This window comes from Dermacentor silvarum, unplaced genomic scaffold, assembly GCF_013339745.2.
Source record: "Dermacentor silvarum isolate Dsil-2018 unplaced genomic scaffold, BIME_Dsil_1.4 Seq442, whole genome shotgun sequence".
NCBI classification, from domain to species: Eukaryota; Metazoa; Arthropoda; class Arachnida; order Ixodida; family Ixodidae; genus Dermacentor; species Dermacentor silvarum.
The window spans coordinates 17461-41270 of NW_023606241.1; the positions used below are offsets into that span (position 1 = coordinate 17461).

A 23810-nucleotide genomic window follows, 5' to 3' on the forward strand; every position below is an offset into this window, starting at 1 on the left:
GCCGGGATTCGATCCCGCGACCTCGTGCTCAGCAGCCCAACACCATAGCCACTGAGCAACCGCGGTGGGTGACTGCCACCTGGAATACCGTTGGTGTTACTATTTAAATAATTTAATGTGCTCACTCTGTTCACTTGCTTTACAATAGCCTTTTATGATGCCAGATTCACTGTAACCACAAACATTTGGTGTATACCACTCAATGAGTGTTTTAAATACAGTGAAATATTCATTCATTTGAGGTTCACAACATAATAGAGCCATCGCGCCTTAATTGCGGTGTGTTGGCTCAGCTTCGACGGTGCTAACTTTTTTGTAGGTATGTGATACAACATAAGCTTTGTTGTACATTTTACTTGTAGAAAAATGCGTTGTATTTTAATGTTGACATACTTACTTTGTGGGTCTGACCTCACATCAATTGTTTCAACTTTGACTTTGTGAACTACCACTCTTTTTTTAATTTCTGCATGTTGCGCAATTAAATAAATCGATTCATAAATTATTGCTTATTAGATACATCAATGAAATTTCTTTTTTATGTTTCCTCTTTGCTCAAATATGAAAGTGCAGTAGTGTTGTGTTGCGCATGCCGTAGATATTCGTTACAGGGTCTGGTAAATTTCAGCATTGAAGACTGTATTTTGGATGTAAAGGTTTATGTTGGACGTTGTGTACAAGGTTGTGCGTGACTCTTTCGGATTTCGTTGGCACCAAAACTCAGGCATACTATTACCTGGATGAAGATCGGAAATGGGCCCATAACGTTACCCGGATGCAAGAAACACTTGCTTCATCGAGAAAGCACTGCACACCAAGACTCTTGCTGTTGGTAAACCCTTCGAACCCACCTGGTGAGCGCCATACCTAAAACTTCAAAGAAAAAAAGAGATGGCAGGTGTTTATTTGGAAGCGTTCATTATTCACTTGTAACTCTAGGCTTTAACACGTCAATCGTACACCCTGCGTATGCTATTTATTACGTGATGATAAAAAGCTTGGGGAAATCAACACAATGAAACAATCTGCGTCTGTCAATCCATGTAACACTTACCGTATTCGAGCCTTCTGCGAATCGTGAAAACAACCATAAAAGGCTGTCGAATTCTAGGCACTCTCAGATCACTTTTATTCTGCCTCGTGCAGCGCCTGACAGATTTGAATTTTCAGGTGCCGTCCTATCTAAAAAGGAGCTCGAGGAGATCATCCAGTTTGTGTATGAAAATCATCTTATAATACTCGCAGATGAGGTAAGCTTGCGATTTCACTAAGCACTTCCGGGAGGGCAAGTGAGAAAGTGTTTGGGAACTAGCTCATTATTACCGAAAAACATTGCTTCAAGCTCATCCTTCGATGTTTCATACTAATGCTATATCGGCTATGATGTCCGTTCAGTGCATTACGCGGGAGCTTTTTTAGGAGGAAATAAATTCTAGGCGAATGAAACAAAAATGTTGCACTAGACGCTTATGAAGCGCGAGTTGAAGCTGCAGTGCGTTTAATTCGTGTAGTAACTTAGCGACAAACTTCCGACTCTTGAAATTCTGTTTCAAGAGTCGGAAGTTTAAGGGGAAGGTATATTACGCAAACCTATTGAAAGTTTAGGTATACAGTCCAAAAATGCATTATTTGATAGATATAATACAGCGATAGCGGCCGTAATTCTTCCAGAATTATATAAAACGTAACAAAATATGCTTTTCAAACACGCAAGTTCTCTCTGTGTAGTTGAAAACTCCATATATGTCCGTTTTGTGACTGCATGCATGCAATACATGCCAAGCAACAACCATGCGACGCCTAACGAATGCATGGAATATCTGCGATTATCTGCAAATAAAGTACCAGTGTGCCCGAGGAGTAGGTGCACAAATGCCTGAAAATGTCGAGGTTATTCAAATAGTATATTGTCAAGCACTGCCTGAAAATATTCTATAAATGATATGTAGCACAGGTATAAACCTACAGCACTGTAACAATGAAATACAAAAATAGAAAAACAGAAACGTTTCGTTTTGACTAAAAAAATGTATCACAACAGAAACTACAGGGACTCCTTCATTTAGAATATTTTTTATTATGCTCAAAGACAGTTTTCATTGATTTTATCAGAGTAGGTAATTAATTTGGTCACAAAAAATACTGCATGCGAAACTATTTTAAATGCGAAGCATTTCTTAGTCGGGGCATGTCAGGCGTCTGTCGGTGTCCGCGCGCCGGCAGGTGTTATCTCTCCGCTCTCACTCCCTCTCCCATAGCAACAGCTGCGGGCGCGCGCGCTTATCCTCGCCCCTAACAACCGGCAACTTTGGGAAACAGCGCAAACAGACGACACACAAGAAGGGAGACACGGACACACAGGCGCTGGAAGCAAGGGAAAGGGGAAAACATAACAAGGGTAACATCGTGCCAACAACGCAGCGCCTGTGTGTCCGTGTCTCCCTTCTTGTGTGTCGTCTGTTTGCGCTGTGTCCCAAAGTTTCAAGATGTACCAGATTGATCTAGCAACCGGAGCAACCGGAAAGTGGTGCGGGCGGGGTAGCGGAGAGCGAGTGGAGAGGAAGAGCGCGCTCTGGCGTGTGAGGGCGATCGCATCGCGGGAACTCGGCGGAGCGCCCGCGTGTGTGGAGAGAGTGTAGGAGAGGGTAGGTGCAGTGCTTCGCCGCTCCTTCTCTCGCCGCTCTCTCTCCTCCCTGCGCCCCACTCTGCCGTTCGCTCGCTCGCACGTATATATAAATGGAATAAAGCGCGCGCCTCACTCTCGACCGTTCGCTGGCTGGGCGCCTCTCAAGGCGATGGCAGAAGTCGCTGAAGGCGAATGTCTGACGGCAACCGTCAGACATTCGCCTTCACCGACTTCTGCCATCGCCTTGAGTTGCCGTCAGACATTCGCCTTCACCGACTTCTGCCATCGCCTTGAGAGGCGCCCAGCCAGCGAACGGTCGAGAGTGAGGCGCGCGCTTCACTCCATTTATATATACGTAGCCGAAACTCACGCTCATCGAAGGGACGCGCCCGTTGACCAGAGACTCGCGGCACGAGGCACACACCAGGTACGACTTGAACGGCGCCAGACGAGGGTTGTCGTCACAGACGGCGATGATGGTGTCGCCGTGCTCGTCGTCGGGGCCTCCTCTTCCAAACTCGTTCCAAAGAACCCGAAAAGTTCACGAATGGAGTACATGCGGACAAAGTACTCTATGCAGTGTGCCTCCGCCGAGTCCGACAAGTGTCCGACTACCATTCACGGAAGTTGCATTGATCTCGCCTTTACCCGAAACTGTGACGTGCGCATGCTTCTCAAAGATCCTTTGACTGTACACTTTAGCGACCACAAGGCTGTGATTATGGCCGTCAGGAACAATGACAACACAAACAGGTGCTGATGAATGTGTAAATAAATGGTTACAGTACAAATCCTCGTCTCGTCATTAATTTACGCCATTAAAATTACTACGCCGTGTACTCTCGGCGCAAGAAATGCATTCGCATTTCCTCACGATTCCCTTCGGGGAGGTGGGGGCAATTTTTTTGTTTGTTTTGTTCAACATCACTACCCCCATAAGTGTAGAATAGCAGATTTCATACGCGCACGCCTATGAATCCTATTTTCTGAATAAATGTGGTGTTTCTCAACGGCCCATTCAATGCCCCTCAGAGCATCGCTACTTATGGTGTCCCAGCTAACGTTAGCCAAGCTGTTCAGCGAAAAAAATAAGATTGAAAAGATACGGTGCAAGATACGATTTGAAATCCTATGGTGTTCGATTGTTGGAACTCTGGTGACCGAACACCGTACGTCTTATATTTGTATATTGCACCGTGCTTTGTAAATCTCTTTTTTTTTTTTTTCGTTGGACCACTTCGTTAACATTAGATGGGACATACGGTATATGTACGTAGGGTTGACGCTTGGTATGTGTCCTGAAGTGCTGCTTGTTTTATTTTTCTTACATGTTCTATGTAGCATTTTTTCTCTATGATCTGTTACGACCACTTTGCATCACTTGACGCATTCATGAACTCGTGAAGCAGTCCAGTGACTTATGCCCGTATATGTTTTGTTGCTCTCTGGTAAATTACAGAAAAAAAATATGTATGCTCACTACAAGTTCTACGTGATGTAACAAACCTAATAAACTTTCCCTGTTACGGATTGTTCGTTTTTCCAGCTCTTCCGTTTTATAATTACAGAAGCGAGTGTGGCAACACTTGTGTGATTCGTAGTCTCTCCGTAATCCCGACAAGGTTTTTTGCGTTGTGGTTTTTAGTATTGACGCCTCTTCCGTTAATCATTTCTACGTAGTTTGTAGGATGTTCGCGAAGTGAAAGTGTGAGCAGATCGCTAATATCCGTACTCTAAAGCATCCTTTCAAACTCAAATGTACACGTTCTCTAGACCAGTCAGAGCGGAATGTTGTTGAAAAAGAAAACAAGTGCTGTCGAAGGCAGGAGACACAAGTATGGCAGCATCATGAAAATAAATGAATCTGTGCAACTAAACAAAGGTTATGCCAGACACTACGGCAACAACTGCCCGAAGTGGCTTGCTGTGCGCGAATAAGTTACAGACTTCACAACTGACGGCAGGGAGCGTTACCTTACTGTGCGGGCAAATTGTAGAGCTCATGCTGCGTACATAGACTTGAAGTGTGTAGTGCACAAAAATAAGGTCGAGCGCTGTCCCTTTTGCTCCCTTTCTACATGCAACCGTAAAAAGCATGGAAGCGATATCAGTGAAGCTAGATCTGAAAGCGAAAGATGCGAATCATGAAGCCAGTCAAAATGCGTCTTGCTGACATTTTCCGCTTGCTTCGTTGCTCTTGTATACTTCATGAGTGATCGAGAGGGGAGATGTTGCGGGCCGGAAACCATCTTCGGACTGATGACTGGTGCATTGCTAAAACCAATGAACAGACCAGCGTCGGCAGAATTAATCCGAAGTCCCCCATTACGGCGTGCCTCACAATCAGATGGTAATTTTGGCGCGAAAAATCCTTTAATTTATTTCTTTCCACTAAATACAAAGCTGGCGCTTGCGCCAGCTTTGTATTTATTGACGCGATGACGCCATCAGTACTGGCGAGATCAATATTGACTTGATCTGTTACAAAATGCTTTGATAAAATGACAGAGATAAGTAAAGAGACGAAGAGGGTCAGTTGAGACCTCGAAAAGGAACTAGGTATACAAAGCACTAGAATAAACAATGCTATGCTCGAATTAAACTTAACAAAAAGGAGGCGCGCTCATATAATAAAGGTTCGGAAGGAAGATTCATTAAATATTTCGGCACGGAAAAAGATAAAAATGAACAGATTCTCCCTTCACTTGACATTTATCTATAAACTTTACGTATCGTGTGTTGCGAATGGTCAGTGTTCGTTCGCCGACAGATTAACAATAAGGCGCGATATCGTAACGAAACGTATGCCACATGAAGCCGGTGAATAGTGAAGCGCTTGTTCCGTATGGCAGTTTTGCGCCCAATGTTGGCAGGAAAATAGTTTCAACATAAAATTATTTAGTATGGTTCACTGTCTAATCTGTCACGTCTCATAACGCGTGTTAAATCAACGATGGTTTCTACAGTGTCGGGTGGTCTGCGTGTCTACTGAAAGGGAATTTGTGTGAGTGGACACATGTTGTTAAATATTACACGCTGTTTTTTTTTCAGATATTTGAACATAATGTCTACAACAACAAGCGCCCATTCCACAGCGTGAGGAAAGTCCTGGAAGCCATGGGTGCTCCTTACACGCGGATTCCTGTGGTGACATTTAGCTCTATATCAAAGGGCTTCGCTGCAGAGTAAGAACAGAAATTGTTATTCACACGCTTCGCACATTGGGCAGCTTAAGCACAGCTGAAGTGCCGGAAAATATCTTGAATGAAGCAAAGCCGGGCGAACATAAATCAATGATCGCAAAAATAACACTATATATGGCCAGTGCACGGTCGCCATTCAGTATTAAATTAGTTGAAGGTAATAGAGCATATGCGGTCGTCGCACCGGATGTTGTTAAGGTGTTATCGAAGTTTCTACGGCCTATTAGAGACACTTTCGTACCTCCGAGGTCCCCCCCTATAACATTTTTACCGTGCGGTTATTTCATTCTACGTGATCATTTCCGTATTTATCTCCCAACTTACTATTGGCCCAGTGATAGGGCAGCAAATCAGAAGCTTCTACTCCAGTTAACTTCCTTGCCTTTTCCATGTGGTTTGTATCTCTGCATCTCTATCTCGCTTTATCCCTTTGCTCCGCTTTTCGTTTTCCCCAGGGATGAGCAGCTGATCTGAACGTTATGATTTAAACTGACCGGAGAGACTTTTCCATTATAATAATACTGTCCTTCTCTCCTTCATATAAATTAATAATTACGTAATGTAATACGCTGCCAGCATCGGCCGATAAAAATGTCGCAGTTTTGTCCGAAAGGCGAAACATTGATTGCGATAGCAAATTATAAGACAGCGATATGAGGCAAGGTTAGCAGTTTCATCATGTGCATAAACTGCTGCATACATTCGCTAACTAACTAAATAAAAATTGCCCGCCAATCCACCCTGTGAAGGTGGTTGGAAAGCGAAGCTTTTTACGCCACCCTCACGGTGACTGCGGCGCACTTGATATTTCACACACTACAACGTAACTTTAACCACGGCCTTTATTATTATTTACTTCACAACAATGTTCACTACTGCTTTATGATCGGTGTGATATACACTACTAGACTGCCCCATAGTGGGGTAGTCTAGAAAATGAACCGAAGCAGTTACTAGGCTGGAAGGGTTTCAAATGACGTCAACCCTCTTTCAAGCAGCTGCATAAGCTTTGCAACAGCTGCAATCTCATCTTACGGACCGCGCCGAGCCTGTTTCCGTTGTTTGCCCGCAGCCCTTATCATCCATCATGTTGGCTCATCACTTTGAAGCTTGTTTTTGTGGTTTTTCTTGCGAAAACGAGTGCTTAGTTGTACGCTGAATGCCTGAATTCAAGTAAGCTATACTGCTATACCTGCAATTGTTAGCGCTTCGTCGGGATCGTTTTTTGCTTACAACGACGGACACGACAGAACCCTTGGCTGGTAGAGGTACAAAGCTTCGCTTTAAAAACCACGCTGCCACGCACACCAACAACACGAACACATCTGAATCGATGACAGCCCACACTCGCTGTCAGAATGCTTGCGCGATTAAGAGCCACAGTAGCGGCGAGCGAATACCCCTTTATGTTGCCTCTCGATTCAATGCGAACTAGGCGCGTGGAGACCTAGCGCGCGCGAAGCCACCAGCTATCTCGGGGTGCCTAGCCTCCGAAGCCATCGCAGATTTCCTCCAAGATAGGGTGCGGCGGGCGGCAGCGCTCAGTCGACGCAGCCGGAGGAAAGAGGAAATGCACTCTAACCTGCACCCTTCACCCTCCCCCACCTCCCAGCACGCGCACATCTCTTCCCTTGCGTGTGCGTGAAGACACCACCGCATCAAGCTACCTTCCTTTTCGGCTGACCCTCGCAAGCTTTCCCTCCCACCTACAGCATACTGTGAGCGGCCGCTATGTTATCGCACTTGGCTTTTACAGGGATGTTATCAAATAAGTGCTTGTTGCTGGTGTAGCACTCAGACGAAAAAAACTAATACTTTGATGGCAAGTTATGCCGCAAATTATGGAACAATCGATCCGCACAACAGCTCGAATCATGCGACACAAAGTTGTATTATAATACATCTTTTTTTCTTGCCTATGAAGGCAGCCTTGATGCGTCCGCTGTTACGGTGTGGTGACAATATTAGCAACGTCGTTTTCATAGTTGGTATGTTGAAAGCAGCCCGAAAAAATGCATGCAGAGGGAAAGAGAAACGGTCAAGAAAAGAGCTGCTCTAACAACTAAAGTTGATTGAAGCAACACGTAATAAATATATAAAGAAGTCAGCAGCATAGCAGAGAACGCACTGCGCCAATTCCGCGAAACAGTCAAATCAATGACCACCCCGTCCAAAAACAAAAAATAAACAAATGAACAAGGCAACAAACAATAAAGCCGACATAAAATCCTCCGTGTTGCAATTACGTGTTACTTCAATCAACTTCAGTTCAGCAGCGTCTGTGTTGTCCGTCTCTCTGAATATCTGTGTTCGCCATTCCACCCATACATACGTACCAACTCGCCCAACCTTTGGTGCTTTCGGACGTCGTTTTACCGAAAGAATGCCGGCCGCACGAACTGTATTCACGGTGTTTGTTCTTGTATTTTAATACTAGAGAAAGCAAGTGGCTTCTAGTATGCATTATACCTTTTATCTCTAGTTCGTCAATCTGCGTGCGAACGATTGTTGCCAGGTCAAAACTGCACTTCTGCTGTACAATTCAGCCCGATATTTAAAGCCGGAAAATAGACAGACAAAGGGGAAGGTCTTACTTTGCACAAACTTCCCTAAAGTTGGGTAGTCTTGTAAGCAGGCTCAATAGAGACCGTTGTTCGTCGCTTTGGTCTCGCGATAGACCTCACACAAGTATAGCCAGAGCAGCTGTAGTTGGCTTCCGAAGACGAGCAGTGCCGACGGAGCGAGTGCAAAATTGGGCTTGTTGGTGGTTCATGACAATGGTTACTACAGCGTAACACGAGACGGACAGGAGCGCACACAGACAGCGATGACATAACAAATTTATTATAAGGCAACGCTGTGAGTTTCTGTTCCCTCCTGTCATTGCACTCCTGCGCGGCACCTTTAGCCGAAAACCGGGAGCATGTGGCAGATGGTCCAGCCAGACGATCTGCATAGTACTGAAAGGGGGGGGGGGGGGGGGGGCGTCTTATTAGTTCTTGATAACATGTATGTCCAGAATGACTGCGTTGACGGAGTAGGCAGGGCGTGATAGTGGGACGAGCAGGCGCACCGAAGTAGCTGCAGTCGCTGGCCATCATCCTTTCAGAAGAGTCACCATAGAACAGAGGTTTAGTAGCAAGAAAATCAGTGAACACGTAACTAGAGAAGCTTCAACTACTGCAGCGGGACTCCATAGTTGGGAACACGGCAGCAGATAGGGGTTGTCAGATTCATCAGCAAACGATCGTCGGCGGAAGTGCAGGAATAAAGTGAGTGGTGGGAAAACACTAATACTATCACATCAAGTGGTGTAGTGGCGCCGAGGAGCTGCATAATTTCCATCCTTTCATTCGATGTTCCTTAATCTTTGATTTTATTTGCCTGAGTTTCCACGTGCTATTATGTCGGAATGAAATTTATTATAAGCATGAAGGCCCGCCTCATGCAGATACTGCAAAAGAGACTTTTAAAACGTATTTTCCCTGAGCCATGTTTTCCATGTTCATACAGTCTTCAAGCTGCTCCCTTCTCAACTTCACACCCCTTAGTACACTTTCGCAGATTGTATTGTGAGGACCACGTATAAAAATAAACGCGTATAGGGATATCAATATTATCATTAAGTTTCCATCGCAATGTTACCACGTACGCGAAATCACATGGCTAACGCTCGCAGTCAAAACTGGCAACAGCTCCATCATGGTTTCACTCCTTGGTGTCGCTTCCACATAGCGTGCCTTCCGCTACCCATGACTGTCCATTCTAGGGCGCATTCGGGATATTAATAGGGGAACGAAAACTTGTTTTTTTTTTTTGTTACGCAAAAAAAGTTATCTCCTAATATATTTCCTATATAGTGCTTAGGCGAGTAGTCAGCGGTGAGAAATAAACTTGTACTTTGAAATTTTTAGACATCCTTGCTGCAACGTAAAAAAAAAAAAAAAACAATTCCTCCACAGGCAATTAAGGCATTTCTGCAAACTGCATACACAAGTCGCAGTGACCTTTACTTTCCTAAATGCAGACACACGATGATCTCTGTTTACTAAGTAAGTCCTCGTGAAAATAGCTGGCGCTAACAGGAGAAGCGTTATGCTTGGCACTACTTCCTACTAGAATGGACGTTTGGGCGTGTAGGTTTACTACATTGCTGTAAATCACTCGGAAGGAACATGCGGGCAGAGACGAAGCACCACATCATGCTATGGCGTCCCGTTTCGTACTTTTCTCCTTTTCTTTTGTCTGCTTTTTCTCGCAGCAATACTGAGCCTTCGTTACATTTATGTGTGCAATTTAACACACGTCCAAGTAATATATAATGCCAGCACAGTTTAAGTGATACCACTGTGCATAACGATTCTGTTTGCAGCGGTACTATATACTATATTTTACGGTTAACAGGGGAGGCTTGCAAGCCGGCTACTTCGAGACCGTCAACCTCGACCAGGTTGACCAAGCAAACTTGGAGCACCTCATGAAAGAAATCTTACCATCCATGCTGTCACAGGTACAGTGTGACTGAAAAAAATATTCTCCCCCTATGCACTTAATTACGTGAAATACGAAGACAGAATCCTTGTGAATGTATCAGCCCTCGTTTTTGTACATTGTGCGATAAAGCATGCAGGCTGAATGAAAGTTCGACTCACCGCAATGGCTCAGTTGTTATGGCGTCCTGCTGCGGAGCACGTGGTCACCATTTGGGTTCCCGATTGTGGCTGCTGTATTTAAATTTGGCTGAGTGCAAAAACCTCCGTTCATTTAGATTTAGGTGCACGTTAACAAACCCCACGACATCCCTCATAGCCCATTGGTTGCACTGGGGTGTTAAGCCCCACAATTTAACTTTGTTTCAGAGCGCAGCTCTTATAGGCGCTCGTTCTTGCGGCAAGCGTCGGCGTCGGTGTCGTACCTCGTAACCTAGCGAAAGAACACAGCAAAGGTTGAAAGCGAACGCGGAGCGCAGCGGGAGATGAAAGGCGACGATAGCGAAAAGAGCGCGCCGAAGGAAGCGGACGAGGAGGATGCAGCGGAACCATGAGGCGGAAAGCGGAAGAGGAGCGTATGGCAAAAGCATTAGAAGAAAAGTGTAGTGCCGCGCAAGACGGACTCTGCGGCGACTATGGCTACGAGATGAACCCAGAGTAACGCGCGTCGTCTGTTTATCAAAGCGCCGCATGAGTGGAGGTATGTCTACGGCGGCTGCTGCGAATCGCGCCCTCGCGTCACCCACTCGCTGCCTCTCACTATTTCCAGATTAGCGAGGCAATCACGCCACACTTCACTCCGTTTGCAATGTGCCGCACGAGACAGATTGTCCGCGCCAGCCAATACATCGCGAAATGAAAACGCCTATACAGCTGCGCTCAAATTTCGCATTAGGGAGCATCGTAATCGTCGGTGAATTTTTTGCTTGATATCAGTACGCTATCATGTTCCTGAAAGGTGCATTATCCATAAACAGTCGGCGCATCAGAGTTAATGCTTTTGAAGTATATGGCCTAGTTAAAATTGGTATTGGAATGAAGGCGAGTACATACAGACGGAACATGCGATTGCGGATGAAGTCCGCAATAAGATGTTCAACGCTGGTGAATATATGTGTAATGCGATTATATTTATCGTCATAGTTGACTCTGACTTAAGATAATTTATTATTGCGTTAGAAATTATATGGACACTCCAGGCGCATTTCTGCCGTCGGCGTCGCTGTCACCGTGAGGTTCCGTATAATGTCCACGGGCGATAAAATCGTCGCCGTGCGCCGTATGCTCTATGTGCGAGTGATAGCGTGCGAGGGCGAACCGGCAATCGCGACTCAGTCTCCCCCACGCACGAGAACGAAGCGGGAAGGAACCATACCGTCTTCCAGGGTAGGGAGGGGGGGGGGGGGGGGGGGCGTTTTGCACCGCGTCGCCCGAGCGACCGAGCGCGCCCGCCGGGCAGCAAGGCTGCGGGGAGAGGGTGGGGAGGGGGGAGGCCGCGTACTACGTGGCGCGTCCGCCCGGGCGGCTGTATCTTGAAAGCCATCTGCGGTGGGGGCAGAGTCCTTCCTCCCTGCGCTGTGTTTGCGCGTCTTAGTTCACGTTGATGCGAGCGGCAGGACGAAGGTCAGTTCTCTCGTTGCGGCAGCCGCGCTTACTCACTACAGCGTTTTCCCAGTGAGTTTCCGCGTTCATGTTTGCTTGTGCGCGCGTGACACCATGCTTATTAATTTAGTTATTCTATCTATGTTTACAAGTTTATAGGGCCGATACAACTATACTAACTTCGTGTAGCTGCCCACTAGTTTGCTATCGCAATCGATGCTTCGCCTTTTGGGCGAAACTGTGTTTTTTAGGCACCTCGATTGTCAACACGGTTAAAAAAGAAGTATACATCGCCACCTTGATTGCCGTTAAGAATGTGATTAATACCATCAACTCTAAATACGGACTAAAAGACTTTTAAATGCGAAGCATTTCTTGGCGAACATTTGCCACTTCGACAGTATCTATCTATCTATCTATCTATCTATCTATCTATCTATCTATCTATCTATCTATCTATCTATCTATCTATCTCTTTCTCTATCTGTCTATCTATCTATCTATCTATCTATCTATCTATCTAATTATCTATCTATCTATCTATCTATCTAGCCACCTACGTCTTGGCGCTCTCATGGGCGTTTCGGTAACTTGGTATGCGCAAACATTGGCATAGTATGACAAAAGTGCATTACGAACATAAACGAGAGGTCATGACATGAATGTCATGGCATGCGTGTCATGTAGGTCATGAAACAGCCGACTAAAATGACAATGACCCAGTGAAAAAAGATGAACACTCAAAAACCACTGGTATTGGTTAGGGTATGGGCACTAAGTGAAGGAAACACTAAAGGACGATGGTAGAAGTCATAGTCATGAGCATGACTCAGTAAAAATGGCAATGACTCCGCGAAAAAAGATCAACACTCAAAATCCACTGGAATGAGTTCGGCTGTGGGCATTAGGTAAAGGGAACAGTAACGGATGATGGTAGAAGTCGCAGTCATGAGCATGATTCAGCAAAAATGACAATGACTCAGAGAAAAAAGATTAACACTCAGATTAGTCCTTTCTTCATCAGTGTGAAGCTGAAAAATAAACATTATTATTATTATTATTATTATTATTATTATTATTATTATTATTATTATTATTATTATTATTATTATTATTTTAAACCACTATAGGTTCGGACGTGGGTACTAAGCGAAGGAAACGCTGAAGGATGGTGGTAGAAGTCATAGTCATGAGCATGACTCAGCAAAAACGACAATGACTCATTGAAAAATGTTAACACTCCAAAAACACAGAAATTGGTTCGTACGGGGGTACTAAGTGAAGAAAACACGAAAGGATGGTGGTAGAAGTCATAGTAATGACCATGACTCAGCAAAAATGGCAACGATAGAGAAAAAAGATTAACACTGAAAAACCAATGGAATTTTCTTTCTTTCTGAGGTTTTACGTGCCAAAACCAGTTCTGATTATGAGGCGCGCCGTAGTGGAGGGCTCCGGATTAATTCTGACCATTTGGAGTTCTTTAACGTGCACTACAACGCAAGCACACGGGCGTTTTTGCATTTCGCCTCCATCGAAATACGGCCGCCGCGGCCGCGATTCGATCTCGCGACCTCGTGCTCAGCAGCACAACGCTTTAGCCACTGAGCCACTGTGGCGGGTAAAATGTCTACAGACACTGCAGTGGAAATAATTTCTTTATATAGCACTGCATTCGCAGCGTGGGTGGTCATTATTTCTTGTGTGGTAATAGCTAAATTGTAAAACAGTTAACTAAAATTTGTGAATAACCTCCCATAACGATTGAATTTGGGGCACGTGTTGTTAAAGCGGAATTCTGTCTGTGTTCAGAACATGAGCACTTGTTAGAAATCCTGAGACTTGCATCTATTTCCACGTATACCTCTCTATACTCTCAGATAACTACACTGGTGTTCTAGTTAATACTCATGAAAACATGAGGACCTTTAAGAGTGGAATGCGATTGCGTTATCGGACCCCGTTCGCATCGCATTTTTTTATGAGTAGGCTTCACTGCAACACAGCCTGTGGAAACGCCAGCTTACAAAGACCAAGCTTACAGAATTTTCTTTAAAGTCGGCTTCACTTTTGAACACAACTGCATTCCTGGGAAGACATCTTTCCAGGGGCAAAATAAACCGTCTTATATCAAAATATGAAGGCCCTAGGTTCCTTTTTATTATGTTAATAATTGTTTGCTGTTGTCCCGAGGTGCGCGCGTGTCCAAAACGCCTTAGGCAGGCTAAGTCCCAGTTGGGCTGAGCTTGAAGGTAAGATTTACAGAACCAGACGTTTTCTGGGCTTGTACCTGGAGTAGTAGAGCTATCGCTCTAAAACCTCCCACGCGGAACGGGACAAACTCAAGTGGAACAGCAAGGAATTTTGCGACAAGGTGTTCATACGAATATATCAAGGCTGCTGTCCGTTTCTGCATTTGTATATTAAGCCGACATGCCGAGCGCTGACAGACTTCAATTCCGCAATAGCAGTAACCCCATCAAATTATTCAATTAAGAATTTAATGAGCTAGAATATGATTATTGAACTAACTTATTCACTTAGAATATTTTTATTTCTTTCATTTTTGCCGTAGGAACGCAGCAAGCTACAATGATGTCTGATTACGTCGGGAGCCATAGGTGAAGGATTGAAAAGGAATGATCGCAGAGGGCGAATACTTAGAAAAATTTCGCCTACAGCTCAACCCGCGGGAACCACAGAGAAACTGCTGAGAAATAGACCCCCAAAAAGCATTTGAGATTGAATGGTCTTCACTGGTCAAAGTGCGCGCTTGCGGTGACGTGAAATCTGTTAAGGAGTTTATTTTGGAGGTGGAGATAAACATAGATAAAGAAGAGACTTGCACATTATAAAGAAAAGAAAGTAGCATACTTATCGCGTTCGCTGCAAATGTAAGATGGCGAAAGAAACACGTATATAAAGGAGCCAACGCTGAACACCTCTTTCAGTTACTGAGCAGCAGCATTAATTAAAAGAAGTACCAATTGAACATATGCGCTGCTTGACCTCTCACTCCCATTAAGATTACAAACGCTTACCGGGGTGCTTCTTTAAGGCTTATTCGATGACGCATTAGTGCCGGGCTACACCAAACTCTCGGCGAGTTTCAGCGACATCGCGTCAACAACATATGAATTCATCTTCGTTCAGGCTCTAAGCGCAACTCCGTGCTTTTGATGCTATCATCCACTCTGCACGGATGCACTGTACTTATGACTTTCAGGCCTTTAAGTCTACATTTCCCCCTTACAGCGACGTTCCGCCTCCGCTGGTTGCTTCAGTTCTTCGTGCGTTTCGTCCCTCGTGGTACGGGACACACTGAGACGACGGTAGAGGCGAAAGATGGTCGCCGCTACTTCGCCTGCTAAATTTTTCAAGCTTCCTTGCATCTATATAGAAGAAAATTAAAGTATGTTTTCTTAGAACACGACCTTTCTGTGAGCTCCACTGGATCCGTGAGATTAGCGAGACGAAGCAAGTAAATGGTATCGTATTAAGAGAAGGCTTCGCGCTGCTTCCTTGTCTGTCCCTGCTTAGGGAATATTTTGTTTCTTTGCTATTTTCTAGCGCCTTTTTGTGCCTTTTTACTCCTTTTTGCAAAATGAATTCGTTCCGACTTCCCAGCTTGCCGTTGTTTTCTGCTATATATTTAAAACTGATCAATCGTAAAGTTTGTGCATGCTTTTGAATAAGCTTGCCCGCGTCATCACACTAGTAGTACGCGGTAATGGGACGCAAGTACTGGGGGCCACACAGGAATATATACCGCATTGGTGTCCTTTGCATGAAGAGGCAGATCCTGTGTTTGTACTCGATATTTCGTAGAGACGTAGCGGAGGTGATTGTCTCTGCGTGTTCCTTAGTGCAATGTGTATGTGATTTAAGGGCACGCAGGCTTCGATGACTCCTTCTGTTCTTTCCGTGCTTCGTGGTTGTTGGAGGATCAGTCGATGTCTTGCCTTTTGAAATATGGCGGAAAGACAGGAGAGATAAAATGACGTAATGTTTTGGGTTAATAAAATGAACTGTCTTTTCTTTTGCAGGCTCATTAATTATTTACTCATATTCGCGTCCCTTTTTTGCACACTGCTTAGGTGGCGTTGGACTGCTTCGTGAAGCCACCAAGCTTAGGAGAACCATCGTATCAGGTATTTGCTAAGGTATGCGGGGCACCCTAAAGTTAATTACTTTTAGTCTGCTTGATGCCTTCCTGCAAGAAATAGCGTGCGCACATACTTAGTCTACATATAGCTAATAAACTCCGTATGTAACTCATAATTATAGAACAAGGTAATGAGATAAGGCTCAAGAAATGGACAATTACTTGCATTAGTCGCGAAAACGCCTTTCTTTGTTATCGAAATAAATTTGTAGAATGCAACTTTAAGCACAATAAGGGAAAATTGGGCTGGAAATTTTCACAAGTATACAGGCGAGACCATCTACGTGCTGATACCTGTATGTGCTGAAAGTGTCGTTGATAAATCAGAAACATTATTTGAAGCGTCATAATCATAAGAGAGAGTGCACTCATCGGATACACCGGCATCGCAGAAATGGCTAGCCCGTGCCGAGAAGTCAGGCGATTCGCTGGCAGCCGGCAGTAGTAAACCCGTCGGAGGGAGTGACGTATACTGATAGCATTTAAGAAACGCGGCGACCCAGACAACTTAGCATATCGAAAGAGCGTAAGATTGGGCGAGTCGGTATTCCATGTCTTATACTTAATAGCGCATAAAAAGGGACGATATGTCACTTCGATATGCTAAGTATAAGACTTAGCATATCGAAGTTAAATCGAAGTTTGTTAAGCGACATTAAGTTTCTGTGAATGCTATCATTCCAGTAGAGATATTTCAGAGTTTTTTGTAAATGGAAGTAAACAGAAATACCTATATTTTGACATGACAGTGTTAGAAGTGCCCAAGTGCACCAATGGTGCCCACGCTGATTTACATGTGGCGTTAGAAGTAAGAGACGTGCCGTTCTCTAGGTGCCATAAGTTTATTCTTATGGCACATAGAGAACTGCACTAAACATAAGTCCCTCTTCCCATAAATTCGTCTTCATCGTCCACTTCTCTGGCTACAGTGTAAATGCGCACTTCACAACCCTCTTCGAACATGGTATGCTACATACAATATATTAACGTATCTTGGGCCATTTGTCTAACACGCCAAGGATGACAAAGCTGCCTGTCTCAAAAATAGGTCACCTAACTAAATGTCGGCCCGCCTGTCTGAGGCACTTTACGCCTCTCTATAGAAATTTTATCTCATATACGATTTGCAGCTTTTAAAGAAGTTTAATTGTGGGCTCAACCATGAACGATTAGCAGGAGCCCAAGAAGATTTTTCTATTTTTCAAAGAGTCTTTGAAAGGCACAAGTGTTATTTTTCTATAGCTTCGTTGTTAGCTCTACTTGTTTCGAAGCTACACTTGACGCTCCGGAAGATATTACATATTGCTGCATCACGTAAACATAAGGATCGGACAAAAATCGAGTCAGACAGGTTGAGTAGTTTTATCCGAATCGATCTTTTCTTTCTCCTCTCGTTGTTTTGTTATTTCTTGCCTCTTGTGCCTCGGCTCGTTGTAGCTGGACTGAACATGTCCTTCCAGCCAACCTCTCCACCCTTTTCCTTTAAAGACACCTCTGACCGTCTAAAACGATTTATCATTGAAGAGTAGGAATAAAAAAACACTTTGTTGCAGGAGAAGGCCTTCATCCTCAACTCCCTAGCCGAACGCGCCAGGCTGGCAGAAGAGAAGCTGAATGCCGTCGAGGGTATCCACTGCAGTCCCGTAGAGGCATCCATGGCTGCTTACGCACGCATACAAATCCCCGAAAAGGCTATCGACGAAGCGCAGGTTAGTGCGTCGCAGAGCAGTGCTGTTTATCTTGATGTCACCTTGGTGCCATGGTGTCTCACTCACTATTGGTGCGATATTCGCGGTCTCGGTCATTTTTGCTGTTAGAGAGGCAATAAATTCTTGAATGTGAATAAATGCATGTAGCGAAGGAATAATTGTGGCAGATTTATGAGTATCCCAACTACAGCGTGCTATGAAATGTTTACGGATACACAGCGGGCCGGAAGTATGATGACGGCCATAGTAGGACACATATACCCAAATAATGGTCGGCTGCCGACATGCAAAAAGCTTTTGTTACAATAAGGTTCCAAACACACAGCCACATTCGAAAGACTTGCATAACAACGATAAATGAAACTGTGGCAGATGTAGCGATTGCGGCCGTTGCACCCAATCAGTCTTTACCGACAGGCTGGTCTTATATAAGGTGGAATGTAATATACGGTGCCCTTGCATACCGCATTCTCAAATGGTTAATTTTTCACTGGAAGAACTGCTACCTGTGATGCTCCTATATGTGCGTCTACATTTACTCATATATGTGCATCTAAACGTACTCATGTATGTATTCGTCTGTTGTGTCTGTGTGCGAGTGCTATGGCATCTGTTCACTCGTTCATTTCGGACCTTATCGCGGCCACGTGCGCGCGTTTGGAACACAGTAGACTGTGGGGTGCAACTCGTCCTCGGCTTGTCCTACGGATACACGTAGCTGTATCCGTAGTATCCGTGGGACTATACGTGGACTTAACCTGCTCTTCTTAGCTAACTATGCTCTGTCTTCCGAATCTGTGACGTGTCTTTTTTCCTTGTTATTAATAATATTATTATTTTATTTATGCGAAAAAGAGGAGCCACCACCAATATATGGGGACTAAACCTTTCTTCTTTTTCATTGCAATAAAAATAGAGTTGCTACCTAAATGATACATTTTAGAAGAGAACACAATTGTTGCAGTTTACATCGACTATTGTACTCAACGAGAACAATATTTTTAACCCTATTACGATTTCTTTTGATTTCCTGTCTTACTTTTTCCTCGTAACTTTTTTCTTTCATTGGTATCGTATTTTGGTACAGGTGGTGTTGGGATAGCCAAGTCATCCGTGGCCCCCTTTCTAAGCTTGGAAAATTTAGCACAGAACAAGAGAATTTTAAACTAAAGGCTAAGCGATGGCTTACTCTGCCTTTTTCATTCATGCGCCAACGAAGGAATGGACAGTCAAGAGGAAGCTTATTGTACTGTACGACAAACGTGTTTCAGGATTTTTTCGCAAAGTTTTTTATAGCCTTGTGTAGGCGACAGTCGAAATGCGATTGCTTTGTTTGTCTGACATTGCTGCCTTCCATCTCCTCAGTTAGACATAGCCCCATAGGAAGCGTGCTAAAAGTGAGAAAAATAGATGCAGTAACCAGACCCCCATGTTTGGTTCCCTACCCTATACCTAAAAGAAATGGGGAGGCGAGGATTCAGGCAGCGACTGAGCGCTGATTTTGTAAAGTAGAACAAAAAAGTGTTTTTACTGTGGTCTTTATGGCATTCAATTTTTTTTCGCTGTCGTTCGCATTGTCCATCACGAGGAATGCTCGGAAGACAGCCAAGACTTCCGCGAAAGGTCAATGCGTACGCTCTCGACTATGCATCCGGTGGTTGCATGCGGCCTGTACAACTTGCAAGCTTCAAATATAGAAGTACTGCTTGATACTTTTCTGCCTGCGAAGATGAGAGTTTTTAGGTGAAGCTTCTTCGCGTGGTGAACGGTTTTTAATCTGGGAAACTAGATGGTCGCATTGTGGCGTGGCCCCCTCTGGAAATCATTTCCTCTTTGTTAAGAAGTAATGCGCTCTCTTTTCCTACCTTATACTCTGATACTTTTTTTGCACTTTCTATCTATTTTGGAAGCGCCAAGGAAAGGAGCCGGACGTATTCTATGCGGAGGAGCTCCTTAAAAGCAAAGGAGTCAGCGTAGCCCCCGGGTCCGCTTTCGGAAGGCTGCCAGGGAGATTCTACATCAGGTAAACAAGGAGTTTGAAAAATGAGCCCTGCACCACACCGCGTGAAACAACTTTAGATTGTTTTGCAGAATGAAAACTAAATCACAAAAAAAGTTGCCTTAGCATTGATTTTGCTGGGAGTCTAGAAAGCAGCTAGCAAAATTACTGGACGACAACATTTCAGGGACACGTACCTAATATCATCGTATCTAATGTAAGGTAAACATTCGGCATCGTGTTCTAATTTGTTCAGGACGGGCATCATTAAAGAACATTTTACCATTTGGCAGCTGCATTAAATTTGCTCAGAAAAGATCTTCCATCTTCAGCAATAATCATCGCAGCTACCATCATTGTAATCCTACACCACGTCGGCTTGCATAAACATTTAAGAACCTCATAATTTGTAAACAATGTTTATTTAATTCTAAGAAAAAATAACGTAACACTCCCGTGAAATCATGCAAAAAATTTTTTTCATAAGTCACATCTGACTACTTTATTATTTTGCTGAAACTGTTCAAACAAATGTGCATCTTTCTGCACTTAAATGTTTACGTGACAGTCCGGCATGTACAGCACAAATGATCACCGCTCCGTGGACGATTTTTGAGCTTGAACTATTTACAGAGTATATAGCACCAACACACCACAACACTGGCGCATACTCGACGGTGGTTGCCAATGTGTACATAAAAAATAGTTTTTTTTTTCGCTTGACTCAAAATGAACTGCGACAAAGCTTACAGCATAATTATAACAAAACCCACTACGAAATGCATCGCACTTGTTATACAGGGTGTTTCAGCGAACACTTTAAAAAAATTTCAAAGGTGCTAGAATGCAAATGAACTAGAATTGTACTGTGTCCCTTAGGATACTTTTAAAAATGTTTGAATGTGTTCGCTGAAACTCCCGGTATTTATGTGGAACACCTTAGCACGCAATTCACAGCCGATCGTACATATAGCGAAAATGACATTTTCTGCCATTCAGATTCACTTTTATCCAATATTTCTCACCTATTACTCACCTTAATATAGTGTGCAAATATTTGTAACGACAGTCATAATTTTCATAAAAATCAAGTGTTTTATTGCAATGTGCACTTGAAGACTGAAGAAAAAAAACGTACATGAATAATCGATACCATGGGGCGAGCCTTTCACATGGCCCAGAACAACTTTTTGTGCTCACGCAATGGGACACACACTCTCTCTTTTTTTGCAAATTTTCACTCTGGGCCTCCGTTTTGCTTGAAAACCATAAAATCTAAGAGGCATTTGCGCCGCAACAAACCTTTTTTTTTCAAACAAAGCATTCTGACAACGCATTTCTCTAAACGTGTATATTTATTTCATAGTTTTTTAACCAATCGAAGAGCGCTGAGAAAAACTGCTGTGCCAGCCAATGACGGAAAATCTACAAACATTGTCTCTCAGTATACATCCTTGCTATGATTCCTCTGTAATGGGTATGCGTCGCTGTGGCACAGAGAGTGTATAATTCTCATAACTATAGTTATTATATGTTGTACTTCTCTACCCCCCCCCCCCCCCCCCCCCATACTCCTCCAATCACCACTCTTCCATTCGACAAGCATCACACATAACCTTCGTTCTCGTGCTACTGCTGCGTTGGCGTCCCAGTGTGCATCGACTTGATTTTATGTTTGCATTTCGCCATGGCTTGTGATTGGTGTAGCTCATAAACATAAACATTGCATGTTGTTACACTTTGCATAGAATGAAAACAAACACGAATTACGTATAGAACTTACTTGTAGTAGATTTTATTAACCGTTTCTCTAATGCTTCGCTTCGGATGTGCTTTAGATCTGCGTGTTGTGAACATATGCTTCGGATCAACATAATTTCTAACTCGGACATTTCTTTCTGCAGAGTCACAATACTACAGCCCAAGGATAAGCTTCTGGAACTATTTCATCGTCTGAAAGCATTTCATGAACACTTCCTTGCCAAATACGCCAGAACAGGTGTTGTTGCGCGCTAACCTTAATGGCATGAAAGTAATAAGCAATTGACGTGCAAAATAAATAAAAGCTCACTTTTCTTAACCGTGACGTGTGTTATTCTAACAAGAACCTGCTGAGTGGCGTGGTTTTGAAATGACCAAGAAGCTGTATTATCTATGAAGTGTTTACCACTACGGCAGAAGGTTACTGATGAGACCTTTATCGCTGACAGAAATAAGGTACAGGCCCAGCTTTACGAAGTCATCCGTCAGAGTCACCGGCAGTTGGCGTACGATGGACAGCAAGCAGAGTCACACGCTTTCCCACTATCCTAGCGACAGAGGAAGATATACTCATAAAAGCGCCGAAGCTTATTCCACTAAAGAACAGAAAAAGAAGTATCACGCGTAGCATCGTAAAACAACTGCGCAGACGTCGGTCCCTATTGACGACCCCTTCGAAGGCACGGTTTACATGGACACCCAGCGTCACTCGCAGATCATGCAGACCTTTGTTGCAGTGAAGGATGAAAAAACTACTCTTTTCATAATTTCGGACCAGCAGTTTTCGAGAGATGCTTGCCATTTTTGGAAGGCTCGTGTGGGTATGCTATACCATAATGAATAAATATTTCATTTCGAAAAGGATCCTGAACTGGAGTCAACTTGCCACATCAACAGCCCGTGGAGTTGATAGCGATTTATGATTTTTGTGTCGTAAAATATGGAGACAAGTGCAATGTATTGTTACGCGCTTGTGTTCGGCCCCTGTGTTTTCTTGGAAATGAGTAATCGTGGATTACTGCTCCCATCGTCTCCCTCACTGATCATTGAATGAGTTCTGCTTCCAGTGACCATGTGATAGGTACTTAGAATTGTTTGTAGCGTTAGCTACACTGGCCTAGCCAAGCCCGTTTCGCGCGGCACATCAAGAGCCGTGCTACGCATGCGCAAGGATCAGTGATGTCACACGGCTTGCGCACCGGAGCCACCGGAGCCGGCACCTCTCGCGCACTCCGCCGCCGCCGCGCGCGACTCACCGCCGCCGGTCTGCGCATTCCAGAGGAGTCACGTCGTAGCCGTGGTAGACGCACTGGCGCCGGCGCGCGCTCGCTGTGCAGTCGCCGTCTGACACTGCGCTGGAGCCGCTGCGCTTCTGACTGGCGTTTGCCAGTGTGGTATAGCCATGGAGAAGGAGAGCGCAAATGCTGCTCAACAGCGCAGAAGAACGGAGAAGCTTGACTCATCGGATCCTGAAGTAGTTGCCTGGCAATTAGCGGTTGAGCGTAGGAGACAACCAGGAAAGCTAAGAATAATCAGCTGAACCTTTGCTAACGCTACGTATATCCTGGCATAGCCGACCTAAGCCACTGCAACTTTTTTTTTACAGTGGAGCTGTTTAAGCCGGCCGTTATAGTCCATCCGTCGTCGAAAAAAAATGTGGGCTGATCCTGGCGGTTGTGCAGAAAGGGTCCAAGCGTAATGGCACATACCTCTGTGAACTAGCGAACCTGAGCCTGGCTAAGTCCTGCTAAGCATGGTTGGGACTACTTAAATTTAGTCAGTCATCGATAGCCAGTTGATAGCCAATCAATAGCTAATCGATCAATAATCAATATATTCTGGAAAATACTGGGGATGACTTGGTAGTACTCATCCTAGCCCAAATACGTGACCAATACCTTGCGATAGCCTATCAAAAGCCAATAAATAGTTAATCAATAATCGACAAATAATCAATAAATTCCGCGAAATGCTGGGGATGACTTGGTAGTGCTTAGCCTAGCCCATATACGTGGCCAATACCTTGCGATAGTCAGTCAATATCCAATCAACAGCAAATCAATAATCGATACATCATCAATAAATTCCGAGAATTGCTTGCTGGGGATTCAATTGAATTGAATTGAATTTATTTCCAACATGTTTACACACAACATGTTTGGGTGTATGGGAGTAAAAGCCGCTAAAAAGCAGCTTGACAAAGCTCGCATATCCCTTGGTAGTGCTTAGCCTAGCCCAAAAGCCTGGACTAGCTA

General features: G+C 44.2%; 1 protein-coding gene across 1 annotated transcript; it reads left to right on the forward strand.

Annotated features, from left to right (window-relative positions):
• The first annotated feature begins 728 nt into the window (after positions 1-728).
• On the forward strand, positions 729-21869 carry LOC125941838 (alanine aminotransferase 2-like). The gene is made up of 8 exons (XM_049659695.1): positions 729-854; positions 1171-1250; positions 5678-5811; positions 10234-10339; positions 16019-16084; positions 17640-17795; positions 19706-19818; positions 21699-21869. Exons 1-8 carry the CDS (start codon positions 776-778, stop codon positions 21808-21810), a joined length of 846 nt encoding a protein of 281 aa, XP_049515652.1. The 5' UTR covers positions 729-775; the 3' UTR covers positions 21811-21869.
• The last annotated feature ends 1941 nt before the right edge of the window (positions 21870-23810 follow it).

What these genes read in the sequence shown, in the direction of transcription:
- LOC125941838 (XM_049659695.1), top strand. Translation starts at nt 776, where the DNA reads ATGCAAGAAACACTTGCTTCATCGAGAAAGCACTGCACACCAAGACTC. An exon ending in TCAAAGGGCTTCGCTGCAGA is followed by an intron (nt 5,812 to 10,233) that starts GTAAGAACAGAA and finishes TACGGTTAACAG; the next exon opens with GGGAGGCTTGCAAGCCGGCT. An exon ending in CGTATCAGGTATTTGCTAAG is followed by an intron (nt 16,085 to 17,639) that starts GTATGCGGGGCA and finishes ACTTTGTTGCAG; the next exon opens with GAGAAGGCCTTCATCCTCAA.